This window comes from Narcine bancroftii, chromosome 10 (genome assembly GCF_036971445.1).
Source record: "Narcine bancroftii isolate sNarBan1 chromosome 10, sNarBan1.hap1, whole genome shotgun sequence".
NCBI lineage: Eukaryota > Metazoa > Chordata > Chondrichthyes > Torpediniformes > Narcinidae > Narcine > Narcine bancroftii.
Window position 1 is genome coordinate 68,013,677 of NC_091478.1, and position 25,268 is coordinate 68,038,944.

Here is a 25,268-nt window from a genome sequence, read left to right on the forward strand (position 1 = left end):
CTTGCTTCACGCCATTGTTAATGGAGAAGGGTTCAGAGAGCTCATTGCTGTATCTGACCCGACCTTGTTGGTTTTCGTGCAGTTGGATAATCATGTTGAGGAACTTTGGGGGACATCCGATGCGCTCTAGTATTTGCCAAAGCCCTTTCCTGCTCACGGTGTCGAAGGCTTTGGTGAGGTCAACAAAGGTGATGTAGAGTCCTTTGTTTTGTTCTCTGCACTTTTCTTGGAGCTGTCTGAGGGCAAAGACCATGTCAGTGGTTCCTCTGTTTGCGCGAAAGCCGCACTGTGATTCTGGGAGAATATTCTCGGCGACACTAGGTATTATTCTATTTAGTAGAATCCTAGCGAAGATTTTGCCTGCAATGGAGAGCAACATGATTCCCCTGTAGTTTGAGCAGTCTGATTTCTCGCCTTTGTTTTTGTACAGGGTGATGATGGTGGCATCACGAAGATCCTGAGGCAGTTTACCTTGGTCCCAACAAAGCTTGAAAAACTCATGCAGTTTGGCATGCAGAGTTTTGCCGCCAGCCTTCCAGACCAGATAAGATACTAGCAAAAGCATTGGTTAATAGGTTAGGACAATACTTGCCAAAGCTGTTACATATGGATCAAGCAGGGTTTGTTAAAGGAAGGCATTCCTCAAATAGTCTAGAAAGATTATTTAATATAATACACATGGGAAAATCTGAACGAAATCCAAGTAGTACAGTCTCCCTTGATGTGCAAAAACCATTTGACTGTCTGGAATGGCCATCGTTAGTTAAAACACTGGAAAAGTTTGGTATGGACAAAACATTTATAAATTGGATTGTTACGAGCCCAGAGGACCAAAAAAATCCAGCAGCAATTGATATTCACCAAGACAAATGGTTACTTAAACAAAAGTTACTTAATTATATTTAAACATGAAAACGGGATCACACTTCAACTTATCACTATTAACTTAACTAATCTAACTTATCCCCCTTCTAATTCTAAGCGCACGTGTATGTAATGTGTATATAAGTTCAGAAAAGTTCTTTAATTCACAGTCCAGTCTCACTCCTCAAGTTCACTGGTTGCAGGCACTTCTTGTACTGTGCACAAAATTGAAGATTTATGAATTTCACACCAGGCTTTGGTGCTTGAAAGATAAATGGTTACCACTCAGGAAGGTTCTTGTTGGTTTTCAGAGAGAGATTTGTTGCTTGTTGGACACCCACAACTGATTACTTCTGATCAGCCACTTCAGTGTTTTGCCAAAGAAACTTGCCCTGTCAGGGTTTTCCAAATGATAACTTCTTTCTTTCAGGTCAGCACAGAGTTCCTTTTTGTTTCCCTTATTTCAAGTGAAACAATATAGATACAGCCATGGACCACATTCGCTTTGACCAGGCTGAACTAAGAACTCACAAACCCACCTTCAAAATGGGGTTTTCCACAAGCTTGCCAGCTTGTCCTGTTCCAGTCCCAGCTGCTGCTGCTGAACTGTAGAACTGAATCTCTCTCTCTCTCTGAGAAAACCACATGACCCTCTTAGAACAGCCAACTGTACTCGGATAGACTGCAGCTCCAGACCTAACCTGAATTTGTTCATTTGTTGCTTTCCAAAACAATAATCCATTACTCCACAGCATGACCAATTAATACCTACTTATGAAGTCCTTATAGGCACTCTTCAAAGTTAGTGCAAAGGCACCAAGAGCCTGAACTGTCTGGCTTGAGCAGAGCACTGGCATTTTAAATGAGATCTGTTTTGAAGTGTTTGCTTGTGACCTACACTCAAAAAAAAACACAATTTATCTCCTTTAAAACATATCTATATGCTATATGTTATATAAAATATAACAATCTGTCACAGGATAAAAAACTTCATACCATAAACCACAAGCTAAAATAATAGCAAATAATCAGGTGTCAGCAGTGTTCCCCTTGAGTAGATCGAGCAGACAGGGATGCCCCCTGTCCCCAGCGCTTTTTATTTCAGCGATTGAACCACTGATACTAATAAGAAGGCATCCGGATATAAAAGGCATCAAAGTCGGGCAAGAAGAACACAAAATCAGTCTACTCGCCGATGATGTGCTATTGTATCTATCAGAACCAGCTAAATCTTTGGAAAAGTTACAAGTAACACTAAAAAAAAGTTATGGAAGAATATAAGGCTACAAAAGAAATATGGATAAAAGTGAGATAATGCCATTAACAAATTTTGAATATGAAAGATACCAAAAAGGAAGTAAATTTAAATGGCAGACAGATCGAATAAAATTTCTTGGAATAGCAAATGACAATAACTTGCAAAATTTGTACAAACTAAATTATATTCTTCTTGGGAAGATAGAAAGAGACCTACGGAAATGGAGAGACTTACCGATTACTTTAGTGGGAAGGGTTAACTGTGTCAAAATGAAAGTGATGCCAAGACTGCAATACCTTTTTCAATCGCTGCCTATTCCGTTACCTAAAACTACTAAATAATCATAGTATACAGTTCCTATGGAATAATAAGGTACCAAGAATTGCATTGGAAAAATTGACATGGGATTACAGGCTAGGAGAACTTAAACTTCCAGATTTCAAAAAATATTACCTTGTGCACAGGTTAGATTTCTCATATCCTTCTTCACTGAAGACATTCCCCCCCCCCCACCCCCATCTTGCATTCAAATGGAAATATACTCAATGTAGGAAGGGGAAGCAGAGAGCTTTAGAAATGGGGTGACAAATCACTAAAGAAAAAGATGGATAACCATATATATGATTAGAACGTGGCAAGAAATTAAAAAAATGTAGGGATATCATAAAAGCACCATGTGTAAAAAAAATTTGTTGTTGTCTATGAATATATATACAATATTAAATTTGTAGTATGACAAAGGTATAAGATATATTAAAGACTATTACATGGAAGGAACTCGTGTCCTTTGAACAATTAAAACACAAATACAGAGAGGCCATTGGGACCACCTTCTATTTTCTCCAGCTTAGATTGTTCTTAAGAGAACCATGCTGAACTGCATGGTTGTCCCCACCTGAAATTAGTGAAACTGAACGAACAGTCTTGATGGGGAATACACCCAAATTTATAACATAAATATTCTATGCTCTCCAGAGCGAAGTGCAAAACCAGGGTGACAGAGGTCAAGAGAAAGATGGTAGTCAGACTTGGGTGTGGGGATTTCAGAAAGAAGCTGGGCAGATTGGTGTAAGGACAGCATGACATCAATTATAAATCCAAACTATGGACTGGTACCATTTTTTTTTACACCTGTTATATCTTGCCCCACAAAAGTTACACAGATCAAAATCTGAAATTTCAGATTTGTTTCAGATGTGGGACTGAGAGAGGACCTTTTCTACACGCCAAGTGGTTGTGTGTGAAAGTGAGGCCATTTTGGCAAAATAATCACAGAAAAATTAACCAGGATAACAGGAATGGCCATGGCAACACAGAGCTCTATTAGGTGATTTTATGGAAATAAGCAACAAATTGACCAAATATCAAATCTATATAAAAATAGCACTGGCGATAGTTTAAAAAAAAGAATTGCGATCACTTAGAAGTCCAACTCCCCTCTACTTATAGCACGATGGACTACGGAAATGAACAGCTGCATGTATACCTATGGGGGAAAAATTACAAATACAACTCTTTTGTAAAGGTCTGGTAGCTGTACTTGGACCATATAGGAGCCCAGGTACATTAATAAAAAGGAAAAAAAAGTTGTAAAAGTAACTGTTATACATACAAAAACATAATTTCCCCAACTGTACTCTATAATACTTAAAATATATGTAAGCTCTGACGGTGAACGGATCTGTATGTATGGGGGAGGGGGGGAAAGGAAGGAGGGACTGTTGTGTTTGTAAGAAATAGTTTAATATATTGTATATTTAAAATGTTACTATGTATATTTTTGTAAAACTCAAAAATAAAATATTCAAAAATAAGTCTATCCAGTAATCTTTTGAGTTACAAGATAATATAAACTATGTTTTCTTTTCCGTTATCTGCACTTCTCAAGTCTTCCTCTTTTTCAGCTAATTGTTTTTTTTTAATACCATAATGTTTAATCCCTTCATCCATCACTTTTCGATCTGTCTGCCATTGATTTGCCTGCTCACCCCTTATTTTTTCAATGTTGAGGAAGGGGTTATGTTTGTAATGCAGAATCGAGTGTTTTATTTCAAAATGTTAACTAATCTGCATTAAATTCCTGTCATTTTATAAAATTAATTGACAAAAATTCCAATTTTAGTTAGAACAACCACTTTTTATTATTAAATGTACATTTTTTGTTCTGTTTGCAGTTCATTCATGTTAAGTATGTTTCCCACACTGTTGCTGATTGGCTTTTTGATCTATACACTGCGGCGAGGATCTATGGCAGCCGGTCGCGGGGGACGAAGTGGCGGACTCTTCAGTGTGGGGGAGACAACAGCAAAAATGCTGAAAGATGAGATTGATATCAAATTCAAAGATGTTGCAGGATGTGAAGAAGCTAAATTGGAAATAATGGAATTTGTCAACTTCCTGAAGAACCCTAAACAGTACCAAGTTTTGGGGGCCAAGATCCCAAGGGTATGCCAAGTTTTATGCAAATCTGTGTTGGTCTATTTTGTCCTGGAAACATTTGGATTTTTACATGGAAGAATTTAAAAAACATATAGTTCCTTAATGGGAGGGCTATCTAGATATTTACCTTTCCTCAGTGCCAGCAATAATATTTCAAGGCTTAGACTGTACTATAAACTGCAAAGCAAACATTTATTCTACTCCCACACTTGAGTAAGTTACAGGTAAACGTGGTGTGTTGTGTGGAATATGTGGATCGTAAGCAGGCCCAATTCGTGATGCAGCATGTGGATCAACCCACAAAAAATGATTTCTTTGTATATTTTAATTCTAGATAACTTGGAAATTGCAACTACACTGAGTTCTAAACAACCTGTGGTTACATTCTCTCATTTGCTAGGGTGCTATCCTGTCTGGGCCACCTGGAACTGGGAAAACATTATTGGCCAAAGCAACTGCTGGGGAAGCAAATGTTCCTTTTATAACTGTGAATGGCTCTGAATTCCTGGAGATGTTTGTTGGCATTGGACCTGCCAGGGTAAGAAATTAATGAAGTAAATTTATTACTTTTTCTGCTCCATTTTCTTCTTTAGCCACTAATGCTTTAGCAAAGGAAGTGGTGAAGGTGTTTGATAAGGCCTCTGACCATCATCTGATAATTTGTTCACTTTTAACTTGTTTATCTTTTGTTTCCATAATTCCCGTCACTTAACCTGAATGTGATTTATATTATTATTATCTTTCATTAGGTACTTCTGTTTTGAGATGTATGTTTTATAGGACTAGATGTTAATATCTCTTATTGCTCTCCTCAAACTTGCTGCCTAGACTCTCTGGGATAGCCAAATGAGTGGTGGCATCTTCTGGGTTATCAAGTGGGTGCCCTCCTTCCTCAGTGTTTCACTGATAGACACCTCCAGAGGGTTCAGGAGCGAATCCCAGCGTCCTGGGCTCATCCCCTAGATGCCATTCACTCACGGGTGCCCTGGTGGACACCTTTCTCCTCAACCATAGTCAGTGATTACCCTCTTCAGCAGCTCTGGAGCGATCTTTAACTTCACTTTCCTTAAAGAAAACATTTCACATTTTTGTTTTGTTCATTTTAGTGTCTAAAATTATTTAAGAAAAAAATCAAAATGTTTACTCAAATTCTGCACCCATCTATATGCAGTCTTAGGAGATATTTAGGCTTGAGCTTGTCCAATAATCATGGGAAATAAACTTCAAGAGGCATGTGGAAGGTATCCTTGCTGCCATTAAATCTGCCTCTTCCTCATACAGTCAATAAATGGAACAATTATATTGTTTATTATCTCATCAATAAAGGCCTTGGATTGTCCTCTGCCAAAAATATTTATTTGTGCATCTGTTCATCCAATCAGAAAAAACCATCAAACCCCTGTTAGCAGGAAATTCAAGCAATCAGCAACCTCAAGCAACTAATACTCTACTGTATATACTTGTGTAATTGGTGAGTTTTTGGACCAATTTTTTTTGGGTCAAATTTGAAGGTCATTTTTTACATGGGTCATTCCTTTTATGGGCTAAAATTCACTCAAGAATCCAAAACTACTGTATGCACTCATGTAATAGTCAAATTTTGGGGACCAAATTTTTGGGTCAGATTTGGGTGATACTGCTTTTTACCACATCGGCCCAGGACTGGGTGGTAAGTCTGTATTCGGGGCATCGAGAGCTCAGAAGGGCGGATGTCCGGGGCTTGGGAGAGAGTCTGTGGCCAGGGCATTGCCGCTCGGTTAGGCAGGCAATCATGCCCTAGGAAAGAGGGATTGTGACTGGGGATTTGGGAACTCTCGTGTCTGGGCAGTCAGAGTGAGGGTCAGCACTCGAGAGCTCCAGTGGGTGGGTGGCCATGGCAGGGATCTATGATCAGGGCATTGCAAGCTCTGGTGGGTGAGTGACCAGGGCAAGGATCCGCGGTCAGGGACTCTGGAGCTCGGATGGGCAGGTGGTTGAGGTCAAAAATTTGGGGGGGGGGGGTCGACTTTTACAAAGGTCATCTGAAAATTGTGATTTTTGGGACAAAAGGTTGGGGGGGGTGTTGCTCAACGATTAAACAGGATCAACTATTGCACCAGTTTATATGGCAATAAAAATGTTAAAATAAATAAAAAATTAAATTCAATTTTTAAATTGTGAAAGTGAATGTTCTCTGAAGTAACACAAACCTTTGAAGATGTGAGTAAATGTTCATCCAGCAAAGTACCTTGGTCATGTTTTGCTCATTGCAGCTGTTTGCATAAATTGGCGTGGCCCAGGGTGAAGTTGGTTGATACCGCTCACCGTTGTAGTAACTCTCTTATCTTTATTATTATGTTATTGATTATTTATAATTATATAATACACATTTTATTAGTGTGTATTACTAAGGTTTTATATGTAAACTGGGGGGAGGACTGGTTAATTATGATATTGTTTATCTTTTGGGCGGCTCCTTGGAGGGGAAGGCACCTACAGATGCAGCGATGGTTAAATGTTCTCAAAGAATGTGATTGAAAAATAAAGTAAAATGCTTGAAGGTTTATATATTCATGCAAGTGATGTTTGCTCAGTGTAAATATGGTATTTTTATCTTTTAAACTGTTTATTCTTAATGCAGGTGTATTAGTTAGGCATTGTAAGTGTGTCTCAGGGAACCGGAAAATACGCTTCTCTGGCATCTAACAATCCCTGTAGGTGGTCAATACCAGGGATTGTACTGTACTTGTTGTCTAACAAATCTTCAGAAGTATAAAATTTCACATTATTTATATAGCTAACTAGATTTTGAATAGGTTCTGTTGCAAGGACGTTATAGCATTAATCTTTGTATATTAGATTGCAATAGTGTTGTGTATAAATCTTGACTGAATGATGTACTAACTCACTCAATGTCACCAAAACCAAAGAATTGATTGTGGACCAGGAGGGGAAGACCAGAGATGTACGATCCAGTGATCATTGGGGGATCAGAAGTGGAGAGGGTGAGCAAATTTAAATTCCTGTGAATCACCAACTCGAGGACATTTCCTGGGACCAACACATTAATGTTATCATAAAGAAAGCACATCAACACCTCTAATTCCTCAGGAATTTGTGGAAGTTTGGTATGACATTGTAGACCTTAGTAAACTTCTACAGATGTGCAGTGGAAAGCGTGCTGACCAGCTGCATCACAATCTGGTATGGGGGCACTAGTCCCTCTGAATGGAAAATCCTACAAAAACTAGTGGACACAGCTCCGTACATAACAGGCAAAACTCCCTACCATCGAGAAAATCTACATGAAACACTGGCGTGGAACTCTTTAGAAGAGCAGCAGCCATCAAGGACTCACACCACCTAGGTGTGAACCTCTGTTCTTGATACTGCCATCAGGAAAGAGGTAGAGGTGCCACAAGACTTGTCCCACCATGTTCAAGAACAGTTGCTACCCCTCCACCATCAGATTCTAAAACAACAAACTCAGCCAGAGACTTGTATAATTATTCTTTTTTTGCATGTTATTTATTTCTGAATATTTACTCACATTTCTTACTTGGTTATTTATCCCTCTTTTGTATAAGTTTCATTGTTCTTGTGTACAGTTACAGGTAAGTAGAAATTCTGCCTAGCCTACAGGAAAGGGAATCTCAGGGTTGTATGTGATATCATGTACATATTCTGTCATCTGAAGTTTGAACATTTGAATTTTGATTCCTTTTTCAGGTGAGAGATATGTTTGCAATGGCACGGAAGAATGCACCCTGCATTCTTTTCATTGATGAGATTGATGCTGTCGGGAGAAAGCGAGGAAGGGGAAACTTTGGTGGTCAGAGTGAACAGGAGAACACCTTAAATCAATTGCTAGTTGAGATGGATGGTATGTAACAAGGATAAATGTTCTCATGATTAGTAATGAGATGACACAAAAGCCAGTGCAAATTTGCCTTATGATGAAAATGGCATAAAGTATTGAACACTTTTTATAGTTGTTTTCTGAACACTTTAGTGTTTCAGTCTGTCCCAAGCCCTTGAATGAAATGAAGTCCAGAAGCTAGTTTTTGTTATATTTTGGGTTATACTGCTGTCCAGTTATTTGTGACTATAGTCAACAATAAAACATCCTGCATGGCACTGACAACTAAATGTACAGGTACAGTCAGGTTCCTTTCCTATGGTTTATTATACAAGGTGCTTTCTCACATTCATCTCTATTGACTAATGCACATTCTAGTTGTATTCCTTTGCAGATTCTTTGTGTCTTCCTCACAGCTTTGCATCATCAACAAATCCGATGACTGTAGACTTCATTATCTTTTGTATGAATTATCAATAATTGAGGCCCCAACTCTGATTCCCTTGGTACCACACAAGTTTCTGATTGCCATGAAAATGACCTACTTATCCCAGCTCTCTTTTCTATTACATATTGCAACTTATGAATCATGTGCAGTAACCTTTTACATTGGCGCCTTATCAAATGCTTTCAGTATCCAAATGTATTACATCATTGGTTTTCTGTATCCAGCCTGTGGTTACATGGTCAATGGTAAAAATAATGATCAAATACAATTTCTGTTTCATAAAATCATGTTGATTTTGCTTGATAATCCTTATGATTTTCTAAATGCCTTGCTATCACTTTAACAATGGATTACAGCATTTTCCTAAAAATAAATGTCAAGATAGCTGGCCTATAGATTACTGATTTGTCTCCCTTACTCTTGAATAGTAATATTAGGGTTGAGATTATTTTGCACGAACAAGTGCTCTGTCTCGTCCTCCAAAGGATCAGTATTGTTAGTTATTCTGTTTTATATGTGTAAAAGTTTATTTATATTTAGTTACATTTGTAATCTATTTTTTCTCTCTTGTCACAACTTTTTTGGTATATTTTGCTGATTTCAGAAAAAAAATCTTAATCTTCCAGTTTACCGCTGTTCTTTGCACATTGTCTGCCTTTTTTAACCACCTTGGTTTCCTCTGTTATCCCTAGATGGGACATCCTTCTTTCTCAATGGAGAAGAACTTAGCTGACTTTTAAGAACTATCTCCTTAAATGACTGTCGGTGATGATCAGCCATTCTATCTATTAATTCATTGTCCCAATCCAATTTAGCCCATCCCTCATGACATTGAGATGGATTTTTATTTAAATTCAGCATACTAGTTTCAGAATCTGATTTCTTGCCTTCAGACCGCTTTTCAAAATCAACCATACTCTTATCGTATTTTCCAACACCAAATCAGATCTAAAATACTCTGCTCACTAGTTGGTTCATCAACATTTTGGCCTAATAAACATTACCAAATGCATTCTAAGAATATATTCACAAAGCTACCCTTACATATTTGATTTATCCAAACAATAGGAAAATTAAAATAATCCATGATTATTTCAATACTTTTCCTACGTCCCCATTATTACTTGATTTGTACTATTTCCTAATGTACAGTCACTATCAAAGGGCCTACTTGCTATGACTAGCATTGATTACTAATCCTTATTGATTACTTATCCTTATTGCCATCCAAATTGATTGAGCTGTCAGTCACCACTGCAATATTCTCATCCTTTATTAACAGAGCTAGATCACCCCATTATATGTATGCTTGTACAGCAAATAAAAATGTTACATTCAAAAATCTCCCCCAACAGAGTGCTGTTTACATTTTGGAAGGCATGGTCATTGTGCAGTATCTTGTATATTTTATACAGCAAGTTGCCATTAGCAATGATTATGGGAACGTGGTCAATAAAAATTCTGGGCTGTTGTATTTTGTATGTAAAATATATTCCTATATGTGCTTGCAAAACGTATCCCTGATAAGTAACACTACGTGTGCTGTATAGTAGCTGAAAATCAAAAAATACTGCAGATACTAAAAGTGTGGACAAAACAACAGAAAATGTTCAAGTCAGTCAGCAGGTCAGGCTGCACTTGTAGAGAGACACACAGGCTATTGGCCCTCATTAGAATTGTGTGTTTTAAGTTGCAAAGTGGGGGGGCGGGGGGGAGCGTGGCAAGATGGCGTAGAAGGCAGACGTGCGGTCCTAATCCTCCCCAGCCAGTTTTTTTTTTAACACCAGTTTTTAAACTTTAATCTAAGTATATAAACGTTTTATTTTTGCTTCTAAGTACATTAGTTGTCTATAATGGCGGCTAATATTAAAAAAACCTAAGACTCAATTACAGTAAAAACTACTTTCTAAAAGTGCTGAAGAACTGAGGCCTACCTGTCCAGATGGAACCACGCAGTTGCCGTCGGGAACTTCCAAGCCACAGAGAACTCCAGCTAGGCTAAGTTTTGTCTCCACAAGATGGGGCAGCTCCTTGATGAAATCAACCGACGTCGACCCGCGCGTTCGTGATATCGGGCACGCGGGCGACCTGATTGAACAAAGAGCACTTGGGCCTGCAGTGCCGTTGGGGGAGTCGGGGACGCGCAGGAAGGCATTGGGGACGCGCAGGAAGGCATTGGAGACTGCCCTTGCGCAGCCCCTGGCTCTGCCGGGCATGCACAGTGCTTCCAGGGTCCGCGATTTATTGGAGCGTGTGTGGTCTGCGGGTAGGGGGGGGGGTGGACCTGAGTGGCGGCACCCCGATGTGGTGCCGTCGTCGGGTGTCCAGACCCGCAATCACACGGGAAAAGCCCTGACAACGCTGGAACAAGAAGAAGACTTACCTTTCATGGCCAGTTTACAGGAACAATTGGAGGAGGAGCTTGTCGTAGGTGGGTCTCAAGATGTGGCACTGGAATCTGGATTGAACTCTATTTTTTACTGTGCTGGAAGGGATTGCTTACCATATGGATACTATGTCTCATCAAATGACTCAAATGCAATCTACAATGTTTAATGTCTCTGAAGATATATCTACATTTAAGAGAGATAAATGCTTTACTTCAGTAGATGTAGTACAAGAAAATTTTAAAAAGCTTGACAGCATTCTCTGACCACCGCCAGTGGGCTGATATCGCCCCCAACTGTGCATCTTGGCGCCTCACAGTTCGGCAGGCAGCAACCTCCTTTGAAGAAGACCGCAGAGCACACCTCACTGACAAAAGACAAAGGAGGAAAAACCCAACACCCAACCAATTTTCCCTTGCAACCGCTGCAACTGTGCCTGCCTGTACCGCATCGAACTTGTCAGTCACCAACGAGCCTGCAGCAGACATGGACATACCCCTCCATAAATCTTCATCTGCGAAGCCAAGCCAAAGAAAGATATGTAATAAAGATAAAATAAAGTGGAAGATTCGTTCGTGAATTGGGGAATTCAGAAGAAAGATTTATTGAAAAAAATTGATTCATTGGAAAATCAAAGTCGGAGAAATAATGTAAAAATTGTGGGTCTTCCGGAAGATGTTGAAGATGCAGATCCAATAAAAATTTTTAAGAACTGGTTCCCTGAGATGTTAGGTAAAGAGTTCTTTCCGGGTGGTTTGGTACTGAAAAGGGCACATAGATCGTTGAGGAAGCCATTACTGGGTTAAACATCATGAGCAGTGTTAATTCGGTGCTTGAATTATCAGGATAGAGAAATGATTCTACGGTTGGCGGTACAGAAGGCGAGACAAAGTCAAGTCCCAATGATGAGTCAGAATAATAGAGTTTTTTTTAATGCTGATTTGAGTCAAGAAATTATTAGACATCGACGTGAGTTTGATTCAGCCAAGGATGTGCTGTGGCGGAAAGGATATAAATTTGCTTTTCAATACCCTGCACTGTTGAAGGTTAATGAAAGACTTAAATTTGGTAGATATTTGGAGAAGGATTAATCATATAGAGAAAGATTTTTCTTTTTATTCTTCTAGGCATGATTCCTTTTCTAGAATAGAATTTTTTTAATATCGGCACATTTACAGGGAAAGATATTGCAGGCAGATTATAAAATTAGAGTAATATCTGATCATTCTTTATTATTTTTTTCTTATGAAAGTTCGGAGGTGTTATGTCCATCTTATAGATGGAGGTTTAATACAATGTTGTTGAAAAAACCTGAGTTTGTTGCTTTTGTTAAGAAACAAATTGATTTTTTCTTCATGGAAAATGTTAACTGTTCAAAGTAGATTTGTAGTATGGGATGCGTTAAAGGCTTATTTAAGAGGACAAATAATTAGTTATGCTGCTAAAGTTAAGAATGGGTATATGGCTGAAAGTATTAAATTAGAAAAACAGATTGATGAATTGGAGAAGGGATTTCAGAAGGGAGTAACAGAAGATCAGAAGATAGCTTTGACTAGATTGAAATTGCATACATACTTATCAATATGAATGTTTACTTAATTGAACCAAACAATGATATTATGAGTGGGATGAGTGGCATAAAGTACTTGCGTGGCAGTTAAAAAGGAGCAAACCTCAAGGGTTATTAATGCTGTTAAAAAGGATTCAACAGTTACCTATAAACCTCAGGAAATCAATGAACAGTTTTATTCATTTTATAAAAAATTATATACTTCTGAGGGGAAACAGGATAATGGATCTATTGATTCTTTTTTAACTATATTAAAGTTACCAGCATTAGATGAAGAGGATATTATAGATTTGGAAGCTCCGTTCACAGATTTAGAAATTAAGACCGCTATGATGGAAATGCCTAATGTTAAGTCACCAGGAGATTTCAGGTTTTTGGTGGAATTTTATAGTTTTTTATGAAGATTTATCTTTGGTGTTTGGGGAGGTATTACAACAAGTGACTGAACATTATGAGTTACCAGAATCTTGTTCTAGTGCTTTAATGACTGTAATTCTAAAGAAGGATAGAGATCCATTAAAAGTGCTTTCGATACACCTATTTCTTTATTGAATGTGGACTATAAAATAATAGCTAAACTGTTAGCAAATTGGCTTGCTAAATATTTATCTAAATTGATACATGTTGATCAAACAGGTTTTATTAAAAATAGATATGCTTCGGATAATATTCTTCGACTAATTAGTTTGACCAATGCATACCGACGGCAGCATTTGATGCAGAAAAAGCTTTTGATAGGGTCGAATTGAATTTTTTATTTAAGGTCTTGGAAAAGTTTAAATTTGGCCCTTTTTTTTATTGGCTGGGTTAAAGCTTTATATACAAACCGACTGCTAGGGTGATGACAAATGTACAGATTTTGTCGTTATTTAAATTAATGCGTTCTACTCGACAGACTTGTCCATTGCGTTGGTTATTGAACCGTTAACTCAATTAGTACGGCAAAATGAGCAGATACAAGGGATGAGAGTTTTGGGTGAAGGGTATAAGATTAATTTATTTGCAGATGATGTTTTGATATACTTAACAAATCCAGAACAATCTTTGCCACATTTACGGGAATGTTTATTATAGAGAATGGATCACTATCTGGGTATAAAGTTAATTGGAATAAAAGTGAAATGTTACCAGTAGGTGAAGAAGATTATTCAGTTTATAAAAATGTTATTAATTTGAAATGGACAGATAAAATTAAATATTTAGGAATAATTGTGAATACTGAGTATCAATCTTCATATAAATTGAATTATGTTCCATTGTTGAAAAAGATAAAAAGCAGATTTAATTAAGTGGAAAGGCCTTCCGTTAACTTTAATTGGCTGGGTTAATTGTATTAAAATGAATATTTTTTCCATGTATTCAATATTTGTTTCAATCAATACCATGTTTTCTTACAAGGAACTTTTTCCGGAATTTTTATGGAAAGTTAAATTACCAAGGGTAGCATTAAATAAGCTTACTTAGAAGTACGCATTAGGTGGATTCCAATTACTTCAATTTCAGAATTATTATGAGGCAGCCCAACTTAAATTTATTAGTGGTTTGATGGATTTGGATCAATCTCCAAGTTGGGCTAAAGTTGAGATGGCATGTATTTCTGAAACTGCAGTACATCAGTTTATATTTCAATGGAATATAGATTTATTACGGGAGTATAATGTGCCGATATTAAAACATCTGTTGATGTTTTGGACAAAAAAGAATAAGATTATAGGATCAAAAGGTAAATTATCTGTTTTAAAGCCATTATATAATAATCAACTTATTCCTTTTTCATTGTTTAACAGTAATTTAAAGAATTGGGATTTTAAGGGTATAAAAATATTGCAAGATTGTTTTGTAGAAGGTCAATTTCTTTCTTTTACTCAATTGAAAGAATGTTTTGATATTGCCAAAAAATTGTTATTTGTTTATTATCAACTTCGATCGTTGGTAAAAGAAAAATGTATGGTAAAGAGATGATTTTACCTGTATTGTCGGAGTTTGAGTCTTTGATTTCTTCTAAGCCTAAAAAGGGTTATATTTCTGTTATGTATCAAGTATTGCAAGATATTATGGATAAGTTGAAATGGGAAAAATCTAAGTTTAAATGGGAAAATGATTGAACTTTTGTTTTTTCTGAAGATTACTGGATGGATATGTGTCTTGATAATGTTACTAGATTGACGAATGTACGGTATGGAATGGTTAATTATAATTTTTTGCATCAGTTTATTTAACTCCTGAGAAATTGAAAAAATATGGCTTTAGTAATTCAGATTCCTGTTTTAGATGTGGTACATGTGTTGGAACTTTTTTTTACATGCTGTTTGGTCTTGTATGTATGTACAACTATTTTGGGAAGAAATTAAGTCAATTTTGGAAAAATTGTATAAGATTAAGTTACCATTAGATTCATCTGTTTTTTATTGGGTTATGTGATTCCTTTAAGGGGATTGGGGTTGGATAAATTTCAAATTGCATTTGTATATTTAGCGTTGTCCGTAGCTCGAAAATGTATAGCAAGTACATGGAAGGATGATACAGTGATTAGTATAATGAGATGGCATAATGAATTGAAAGCTTGTATTGTTATGGATAAAATTTTGCATGATAATTATTTTTTTGTTAATAAGTGGTCATTATATTTGGAATATATGCATTTAGAGGTACTTTGATTTATTTTATTTTATTTAGTTTTTTTTCACTTGCACTTGTTAATGTGTTCAGTTTTATTCTCCATTTAGGATTTAATACAAGCACCAACGTTGTTGTACTGGCAGGAACGAATCGACCTGATATACTTGACCCAGCATTGATGAGACCTGGGCGATTTGATAGACAAATCTATATTGGTAAGTTGACAGCTAATGTATCATAAAACCCCCAAAAAAATTTTGAATGACATACAGGTGATAATGTAAATAACTCACAGATTTCTTATGGAACACTTGATATTAACTGGAACCATTGTAAAAGTAGGGGGAAAATGCTCCACTGCTTTGTTACAAAGCTGCTTTTTTATATTTTAAAATGGTTGCAGTTGTAGAAAATTTGAAACTAAGTATAATTAGAGTGGGTGTGAATAATAACAGAACTATTTAAGTTTTGTTTTTAAATTTGCCTTGGCAAGTTCAGAAAAGGTTGATGCTCAAGTGACTAGAATTTCTTTAAAACAAAAGAGAGCGTCTACATTTATTCATGCTAGTTCAGCACACACATTGCAGGTTGAAACAGCACTTGTTTAAATGTTGTTTTTAAATGTGTGGGTTAGTTTTTCCTATTATTCAGCTTTAGATACATGAATGTAGCTCCATGTTATATTAAAAAAAAAGCCTTCTGATCTTGTGTACAAGAAAATATATTGACAGTCAAAAACTTACAAATGCTGGAAATATGAAATAAAAACATAAAATGCTGAAATTAGTAGAATTTACTGTGAAGTTGCCAGTTTATAATTATTTAAATTTTATCCCAGTTTTTTGTTGTTTGTAGGTCCTCCTGATATTAAAGGACGAGCATCCATTTTCAAGGTGCACCTGAGTCCATTGAAAATGAATCCTAGCATCAGTAAAGATTCCTTGGCACGTAAACTCGCTGCCCTCACTCCAGGTTTCACTGGTGAGACTCAAAAAGAAAGTGAACTTGGTTACATTGCTGGTTCTATCTGGGTGACAAATTTATTACCAAGTACTTATGTTTGTAGCCCCAGATATTTATGAGGCAAAAAAGTTGAATGAGTGCTGCAGTTTAGATTATTGTAAACATCTGAATGAAAGAAAAATAATAACTCATAAGGCTGAAAGCAAGAGACAGACATTTGCTTAGATAATTGATTCTGACATATAGATTTGAAAACCAATTTGGATCTTTAGGTAATGCATGTAATGCAGATGAGATGTAAAATCTCCCTTGTAGATAGCTATCTGAAAGGAAGATTGGTTAATGTGCTGCAGTTAAAAATCCTTGTTATAAAATCTTGAGTGTTTTTGTTACTATCACAAATATTGCAACTTTCATCATCCCAGAAAAATCTGAATTAGTAACTTGGATTTAGTCTGATACAGTATTTTGGCTTTTCTTCAGGAGCGGATATTGCCAACGTATGTAATGAAGCTGCACTGATTGCTGCTCGATATTTAAATGAATCGATCCATGTGAAGCACTTTGAGCAGGCAATAGAGCGTGTGATTGGAGGTGAGGTCACAATTTGTGTTCTTTGGAATATGATTTACTTATTCAAATCTGTGGCTTCTTTGCAATTGCATGGCTAAAAAATCATTTGTCTCTAACCATGGTGAGCTCTGTTAATTTGTTCTCTGGTTGGAGAAGGAGGCTCGTCATGACCTCTGAAATAAGCTTCCATAGTTGGTGAAATACATGTTTGATAGCTTCTTGTAGAATTCCAGATGGATCTTTTATCTCCAGACCCAAAATGTTGACTGTTTCTCTTTGCTGAGCTTTTTCAGGCTTTTCTCTTTTTAATTTTTTTATTATCTTTCATGCAAATGCTGGCAACTAATAGTTCCTCATTCTGCCACATAAAATCCAATACAGGTCCACAATCTTTTATCCGCACATCTAAAATCCGGAAAGTTCCAAAAACCGGCATTTTTTTCCTGGTGCTGGTACGGCGGAGGGAGGGAGAGAGAGAGAGAGAGGGACAGCAGCGCAACTATGTTGGGTGGGGGGGGTGGGGGAAGATGGCAGCGTGACTTGGGTGGGCGGGGGAGGAGAGAGACGGCAGCGCGACTCGGGTGGGCGGGGGGGAGGAGAGAGATGGCAGCGTGACTCGGGTGCGCGAGGGGAAGAGAGATGCCAGTGCAACTGGAAGGGGGTGGATGCGGCAGCACAATTCAGGTGGGCTTAAATCTGGGGCAGCTGGCTTTTGTTCTGAAATCCGGAAAAATCCAAAATTCGGAACACACTGTCCCCCAAGGGTTCCAGATAACGGATTGTGTACCTGTACCGTAAAATACATGCTGATAAAACTTTCATGGGACTTTAGTCAGATCACTGATCTAGCTTTTACATTTAGCAAGTCCAGTAACTGAAGGGAAATGTGGATGTTAAAAGAGGAAGCCACATACTTGCCACGATAGATAAATCTCACTTTTACTGAGAATAGATACAGGGTGGAAATGGGTCCTCCAGCTTACCCAGAGTAACTATCATCAACCGCCAATTTACATTAATTCTACATTAGAGACGCAGGTCACAAGGCAACTCTAGAAAGAGCATTTATACTTGTTTCTATCCACCTTTTTTGTTGCTCAGTTTATCTGCTGCAAGCTTATTTTCAACAATGGTGCATGAACTTTAGTTAAACTGATAACTCCCTGCTTTGCTGGTTTTTAAATATGAGGTTACATTTACTTTGGTTGTAATCCTTGCATCATCTGCTTTTTTCTTTCTTAGTTTCGAACCATGTGGGTTGTGTAACTCTAATAATTGCCTCATGGTCTGAAGAGAAAGTAGAAAGTTAGACTATAGTCAGCAGCAAAGATCCAAGGAAGTGAACGATAGTTTCTGATTGCTTATGCATGTCAACATAGGAGCAAGAATCAGAGGGAATTAAACCAGTGACTGAAATCAATAACAGTTATGGAGCTCAGCGGCAGCAAAAAGCACATTCATAAAATGCTGATGTACCTGTAGTCGTGAACAAGAATCACTTCAGATCATTTGGGGAACCTTGTGTAGCAAAAGTTACTGAGGAGTTCTGGAGCAGAGTTAGAATCACAGGCTAGAAACTGAAAGCAGTAATGAAGGGATCATTCAGTGCCAAGGAATCGGAATCTAAAAAACGGTGGCAACCAGCAAAGGTTGCTGGTCAAAGCTGGCTTACCATAATGGAAAGTTCCTAGCAGAGCAGTAACTGGGCAGGTCATTGCCAGAGAGTCGGACAGTGGGAAAAGATGATGTCACAGATGATTGGCCCAGGGCCAATGGAGAAATGAAACTTGGCCTAAGAAAAGCCGCCTTTCTGACTAGGGCTAAAATCAGAGGCAGACAACAAATCTGAAGCTCAGCAAGTAACAGCAACAGGCAGGGAATGGACAGGGGAGTTGAGTACAAAAGGACCTAAGAATTCAAATCTTGCTGCGCCATTCAATAAGTAGTGTAACAATTGCAGCAATCAGTGTAATCTAGGAGAAAAGTGCACTCTTGATGACAGGTACTTAAGCTGTGACAAAACTTAAATGTACAGAGAGAAAAAGGTATAGCATTTGCTTCCTGGCCTGCTGGATATTTGTAACATTTTCCACTTTTATTGCTCGCAATAATTGGCACAAAGGTTGGAGTATTGTGTAAGGTTGTCAGGATGCAGAGTTGGGCAGAAACGTGGCAGATGGAGTTCAATCTGGGTAGGTGTGAAGTGATGCATTTTGGAGAGTCAAATTTGAAGGCAGAGCCCATGGTTAATGGAAAAACTCCTAGCAATGAGGAAGAATAACAGACCTTGGGATCACTCAAGGTTGCCGTGCAGCTTGACAGGGGAGTTAAGAAGGCTCTGGAATGCTAGCCTTCATTAGTTGGGGGATTGAGTTCAAGAGTCACGAGATAATGTTGCACCTCTATAAAAGACTATTGGAATATTGTGTACGGTTTTTGTCGCCTCATTCTCGGAAGGATGTGGAAGCCTCGGATCCAGAGTTTTTCTTATTGGAGCAGAGAAGGATGAGAGGTGACTTAATGGAGAGCTACAAGATTATAACAGGCAGAGATAGCCAGCATTTTTTTTCCCAGGGCAAGAGTAGAAAACATCTATAAAAGGTGAGGGGAGGAAAGTTTAGGGGAGATGTCAGGGGTATTTTTGTTTTTACACAGGGTAGTGGGTACATGGAATAGACAATAGGTACTGGAGTAGGCCAATTGGCCCGTCAAGCCAGCACCATCATTTTTCAGATTATGGCTGATCTTTCTCTTTCAATAACCAATCCCAGCCTTATCCCCATAACCCTTAACTTCCCTGCCCACAAGAGCCTTATCCAACTCTCTCTTAAATCTATCCAGCAGGGTATTGGCAGGGGTGTTGGAGGCTGGTACAATAGTGATATTTAAATAACTCTTAGGCATGTGATTGCAAGAAAAATGGAGGATTATTGTTGTGAGATAGGGCAGGTTTAGTTCTTGAGTGGGTTTAAATAGGTCGGCACAACACTGTGGGCTAAAGAGGCTGCACTCTGCCGTTCTAAATTTCCATTCATTGCCATGGGTTTGAAATCATTCCATACTAAAATAGCTTACATATTTGACTCTCAGTGGCCATTGTATATATGGAACATCAAACCCACGTTTTTTAATGAACTGTCCCCTGAGATTTGAATTTGCATCTTTTTGTTAATTGTATTTTTCATTCCTGTTTCGTTCTAGGATTGGAGAAAAAAACACAGGTTTTGCAACCGGTTGAAAAAAGGACTGTTGCATATCATGAGGCCGGACACGCTGTAGTTGGCTGGTTCCTAGAGCATGCAGATCCCCTGCTTAAGGTAAGGAATTATTATCTGCTGAGGGAACAGATAATTTGGATGGCGTACTGATTTCTTAACGTTGAATTAGATGAGTAAACTCACCAGCACAATGCAATCGTGACAATGATCTTGAAATCGGTGTTGGTTCCTATATTTTATACTCCTGATTTATCCATTGCAGAAGTGGATGTCTCAATCTGCCTTCATAGGGGTAGCACAGTTGGCACAACACTATTACAATGTTGGTGAACCGGGTTTGAATCTAGCGGTGTCTGTCAGGAGTTTGGACATTCTCGCCATCACCTGCGTGGATTTTCTCCGGGTGCTCCAGTTTCCTCCCACCCTCCAAAATGTATAGGTTGACAGATTAATTGGGTGTAATGGGCCTGCACAGGTTTCTTGGGTCAGAAGGGCCAACTGTATCCTTTTAATTTTTCTTTTACAATTTAGATATATAGTCCTTCCAGTCTATGAGCCTGTGCCACCCAAATACCCCAATTAACCTACAGCCCCTGTACGTTTTGAAAGGTCAGAGGAAACCCATGCAGACACAGGGAGATCGTACAAGCTCCTTGCAGACAGCACCAGATTCAAACCTGGTGTTGTAATAGCATTGTGCTAACTGCTATATTAGCTAAGCCACACATATCATTAAAATTATATTAAATATAATAATTGCAACAGGTTGGTCATGGAAGAATTTGAAAGAAAATATTTAATCCAGAGGAAATAAGATATACCAAAAATAATTATCAAATTGAGGGCTTGCAGTTATCATAGATGAGATTATAAGGAGTGAGGCAGATCTGCTTTCCCTTGGAGAATGATGTTTCTTCCGGTGGTGGCCTTGGGTGCAGTCTCCTACCAGGAGACTGAATTGGCATAGCTCAAATGTTGTCTCGTGCAGTGGTGGACTCCATTAATTACTGCTCTCAAAGAATGGCCTGGAGAATTTTTGAAGCCCCCTTGACATTCACAAACTTTCAAAGGTATCTCCGAAGCCATTAAAAATAACATTGAAAAAAAATAAACACTTTTTAAAAAAAATTCACACATTCACTAAACAATTAATCAATTTTTTTAAAAACTGAATGAAATAATAAAAAGACGCCCCTGCCACTCTGCAGAAACTGGTTTCTTCCCATTCTAGCCATTGTATATATGAAAGGTTTAAGCTGGCATAGTGTGGGGTATAACCCTGCCCTCTGCTGGACATCATTGCACCCACGTCATTATGTCACCCTTCCATATATATATATAACCCTGTGTGTCAGTAGCCATGCTAGTCTAATAGAAGTAAAGGATGAGAAAGTTTCAGAGTCTTAATTGTGTGAGTGCATACACAACAGTGGTGACGAGGAATGAAACAAACCCTACACATACTCCATGCATCAATTGGGAGACGGTAAACAATAGAAGAAAGGTAGAAAATGACTACCTAACAACCCCAACAAATTTACGCAAAAGATCAAGGTGAAAGCACACCAAGATGGTGGAGGGAAAGTTCAGGGAATCCAACAAAGTTGGGGTAACTACGTAGAATGGTTTAACTACTACTACGCAGCCCACAATATTGTGGAAGGTCCAGCAAATCGCAAAGTACCATCTTCCTCAGTATAATGGGCAGCAAAACATTCAACTTCCTTAAGACCTTGCTGGCCCCGGAGAATCCAGGGACGAAGACATTCAACAAATTATGTACAGCTCCAAGGAACCATTTAAGCCCCAGTCCACCAGTTATGGCAGAAAGGCAATGATTGTATGAAAGGAGACAAGGACCAGAAGAAACAGTAAGTGAATACCTGGCATCGTTGCACAAACTGGCGGAGCACTGTCATTTCGAGTAGTTTCTAAATCAGGCACTGAGACAGATTAGTGATGGAGCTGGCAAATGGCCAAGCAAGGCAAAAATTATTAGCAATAGATCAAGACATTACGTTACAGATTTTATACAGAGTTGCCTGCAGCTCTGAAATGGCAGATAAAAACATGGATGTGGGTCAACCAGACCTACTGGTTGGGAGATCTTCCCGCTAACAATGCTTCCATTGTGGGGAAATACAACCACCGACCATAAATCTGTTTCTTCAAAAATTCTAAATGCAACCAGAAGGACACATGAAGGTTAAATGTCCGCTTCTAAAGCGCAGGTGACCAGCAAATAAACAGGCAACTAAAGTCAAAACAATTGCAGAGAGAGAGAGGGAACCTAGCACCGATGATGATAACAGCCCAACGACTGACCTTCAAGCTCCTGAAATTTCAGCTCCTGTGATATTACACATCCGAGGACTAAACGGAGGAAACACAATAATCTTTATACAGCTAAAAATAAACGAACACCCTCTGAAGATGGAGTTAGACACAGGGACAGAGGTGTCCCTAATGCCTTTACATGTAAAGAAACACTTGCTACCACCCCTCCCGATTAAAAACAACTGAAATCTCTCTAATATCTGTTACAGGAGGCAGAATCAAAGTGTCCAAGTACAATACAAACACCAGCAACCAAAAACACACTCTACATCGTAGGTACCCAGGGATCAGCACCCTTTGGAAGAAACTGGCTACAACACGTTCCCCTAGACTAATCAGTTTAATAGTAAATGTAAACCACACAGACACCTCCCAGCCAGAACTCAACCAAATCCTCAACAACCGCACAGTGGTTTTCCAACAAGAATTGGGGAAAATCAAAGGTGGTCAAGCCAAACTGCAATTAAAAGATAATGCAGAACCAAAATTCTTAAAAGCCAGAACAGTCCCATTTGCTGTGAAAGGGAAAATTGAGGCTGAATTAAACAGACTAAAACATGAAGGCATATTAGAACCAATACAATATAGAGATTGGGCAGCGTCCATCGTACCCATATGAAAAGCAAATGGTGAGATTCGCATTTCCGGCAATTACAAAGTCACCATCAATCCATCACTCAAAACACCTGAGTACCCCATGCCCAAGGCAGAAGAATTGTTCCAAGCACTAATCGGAGGGCAAAAATTTACAAAACTAGATTTGTCACAAGATAGAATTGGACAAAAAAAATCAAGGGAATATGTGACGAATCAATACCCATCTGGGCCTATTCACCTACACACTCATGTCTTATGGAATTTCATCAGCAGGACCTGCGATTTTTCAAGCAACAATCGACAAATTACTACGTGGACTCTCAGTTGGGTGTTACCATCATCACGGGCCGAAACGACAGTGAACACTTAAAAACCCTTGAAAAGGTTTTAACCAGACTACAACAAGCTAATATATGATTTATGTGTCTTCCTGCGCCTCTCAGTAACATTATCTTGGGTTTACAATCGGCAACTAGGGGGTGCAAATGAATCCAGTAGGAACAGAAGCCATTTGCAAGGCCCCATTACCCAACCAAAAAAATCAGAATTACAGTCCTTCATAGGACTTGTTTATCACTACCAAAAACATACCCCTAATATGTCTACACTATGCTCAAGAAAGATTAAACATGATCATTGGAACATAGGAACTAAAAACACAGTCGATCAACTAAAGGAAATGCTAACGTCAATAAATAAGGTGCTGATTTACTACGACCCTAGTAAAGAAGTTACACTCGATGTGGATGCTTCACCAGTGGGACTCTGAGTGGTACCATCCCAAATCACAGAAAAAGGTGAGCCAGTAGCGTGTGCATCGCGAGCATTAACTACCAGTGAATTCAATTACGCCCAACTAGAAAAAGGATTGGTAATCATTTTGGATGTAAAAAAAATATCTCAGCAATATCTTTACGGAAAAAAATTCACCCTGATCACAGACAACAAGCCTCTTTTTTAATCCTGGGGCCACACAAAGGTATACTAGTATTAGCTGTGGCCAGAATTCAAAGATGGGTCATGCTACTAGTGGCATATACCTATGATATAAAACATAAACCAGGAACACGCAACAGCTATGCAGTTGCCTTATCACACATGCCAGTACCCGAGACAGAAGAATGAGAAGAAATTATTAAATGGACACCCTTCCATTTATATATAAAAATACCCTGTGTCAGTCTAATAGAAATAAAGGATGAGAAAGCATCACATCTCCGAGTCTTATCTGTGTGAGTGCATACACAACACATAGGTTCTTTGATCACATTTCCCAGCCCAAGAACTGTAGAACAGATGGCAGCAGAAACATTAACAGACATTCAGTTGACAGCTCCCTCTCAAACTCTCAAAGCCAGTTTATGCTAGCACTTGCACTGCACTTCAGGAATTCAAGTAAATTCAGGTAGGTTCCTTAGAAGTGCTGGTCCCACTAATTCTTTTGGGTGGACTCCATAATGGTCAAATCTTGCTCAGCTGCTTATCTTCCCTAGAATTACTGCCTTCAGTCCCTACATGCCCACACTTACCCAGACCAAGTGTAGTCTTCTGCAGCCCAGATTCTAGCAGCATGGTCTTGGCTGTAACATAGCCTTAGGGGTACAGTGAAGAGATCTGGCTGCTTAGATGTCCATGACAGCCTTTGATAGCTGGGAAAGATGGATCTACCTTTTGGTAGCTGTAAAAACTGAAATTGGTTTTAATATGTTTTAAATATCTCTGGCATTTAAGTTCACAATTAAAATTAAACTAAAATACAAAATCCAAATAAGTAAAAATGCTAATGTTAAAGCAAAATAATTATAAAAGTATCTTGCCTTTTCCTTAACTTCGTAAATCCTTGTCCTACAACTGACACTAAAATGTGATGGGATCAGGATTTGAGAGGTAATACACCAGCAGGACAGGTTCACGTGACATCACGACCCCTCGATGACTGATAAAACTGATCAGTCTTCCAACTCTGTCAATGAATTTTGGACACGTTTGACACGTGTGATGACATTTCCATTGCTGAATATGTATGGTTCTGATTGGAACCGCTGGCAATAGGTCCAAACAATTCAACGTCATTGTAAGCCCTTTAATGACACAACAGACAGCAACTATATTACAGTGCCAGCAAACTGAGTTCATCTCCAATGCTGAATGTCAGGA

At 38.4% G+C, this 25,268-nt stretch overlaps 1 protein-coding gene across 2 annotated transcripts in view; it reads left to right on the top strand.

The window, feature by feature from the left end:
• LOC138744684 (mitochondrial inner membrane m-AAA protease component AFG3L2-like) overlaps positions 1-25,268 on the top strand; it is a 99,445-nt gene that overhangs the window by 52,182 nt on the left and 21,995 nt on the right. For both annotated transcript variants that reach the window (XM_069901225.1, XM_069901226.1), the window contains 7 exons: positions 4,297-4,567; positions 4,962-5,099; positions 8,270-8,423; positions 15,531-15,638; positions 16,279-16,404; positions 16,870-16,980; positions 20,161-20,276. In XM_069901225.1, coding sequence (XP_069757326.1) covers positions 4,297-4,567; positions 4,962-5,099; positions 8,270-8,423; positions 15,531-15,638; positions 16,279-16,404; positions 16,870-16,980; positions 20,161-20,276 — 1,024 coding nt within the window. The remainder of the gene's footprint in view (positions 1-4,296; positions 4,568-4,961; positions 5,100-8,269; positions 8,424-15,530; positions 15,639-16,278; positions 16,405-16,869; positions 16,981-20,160; positions 20,277-25,268) is intronic.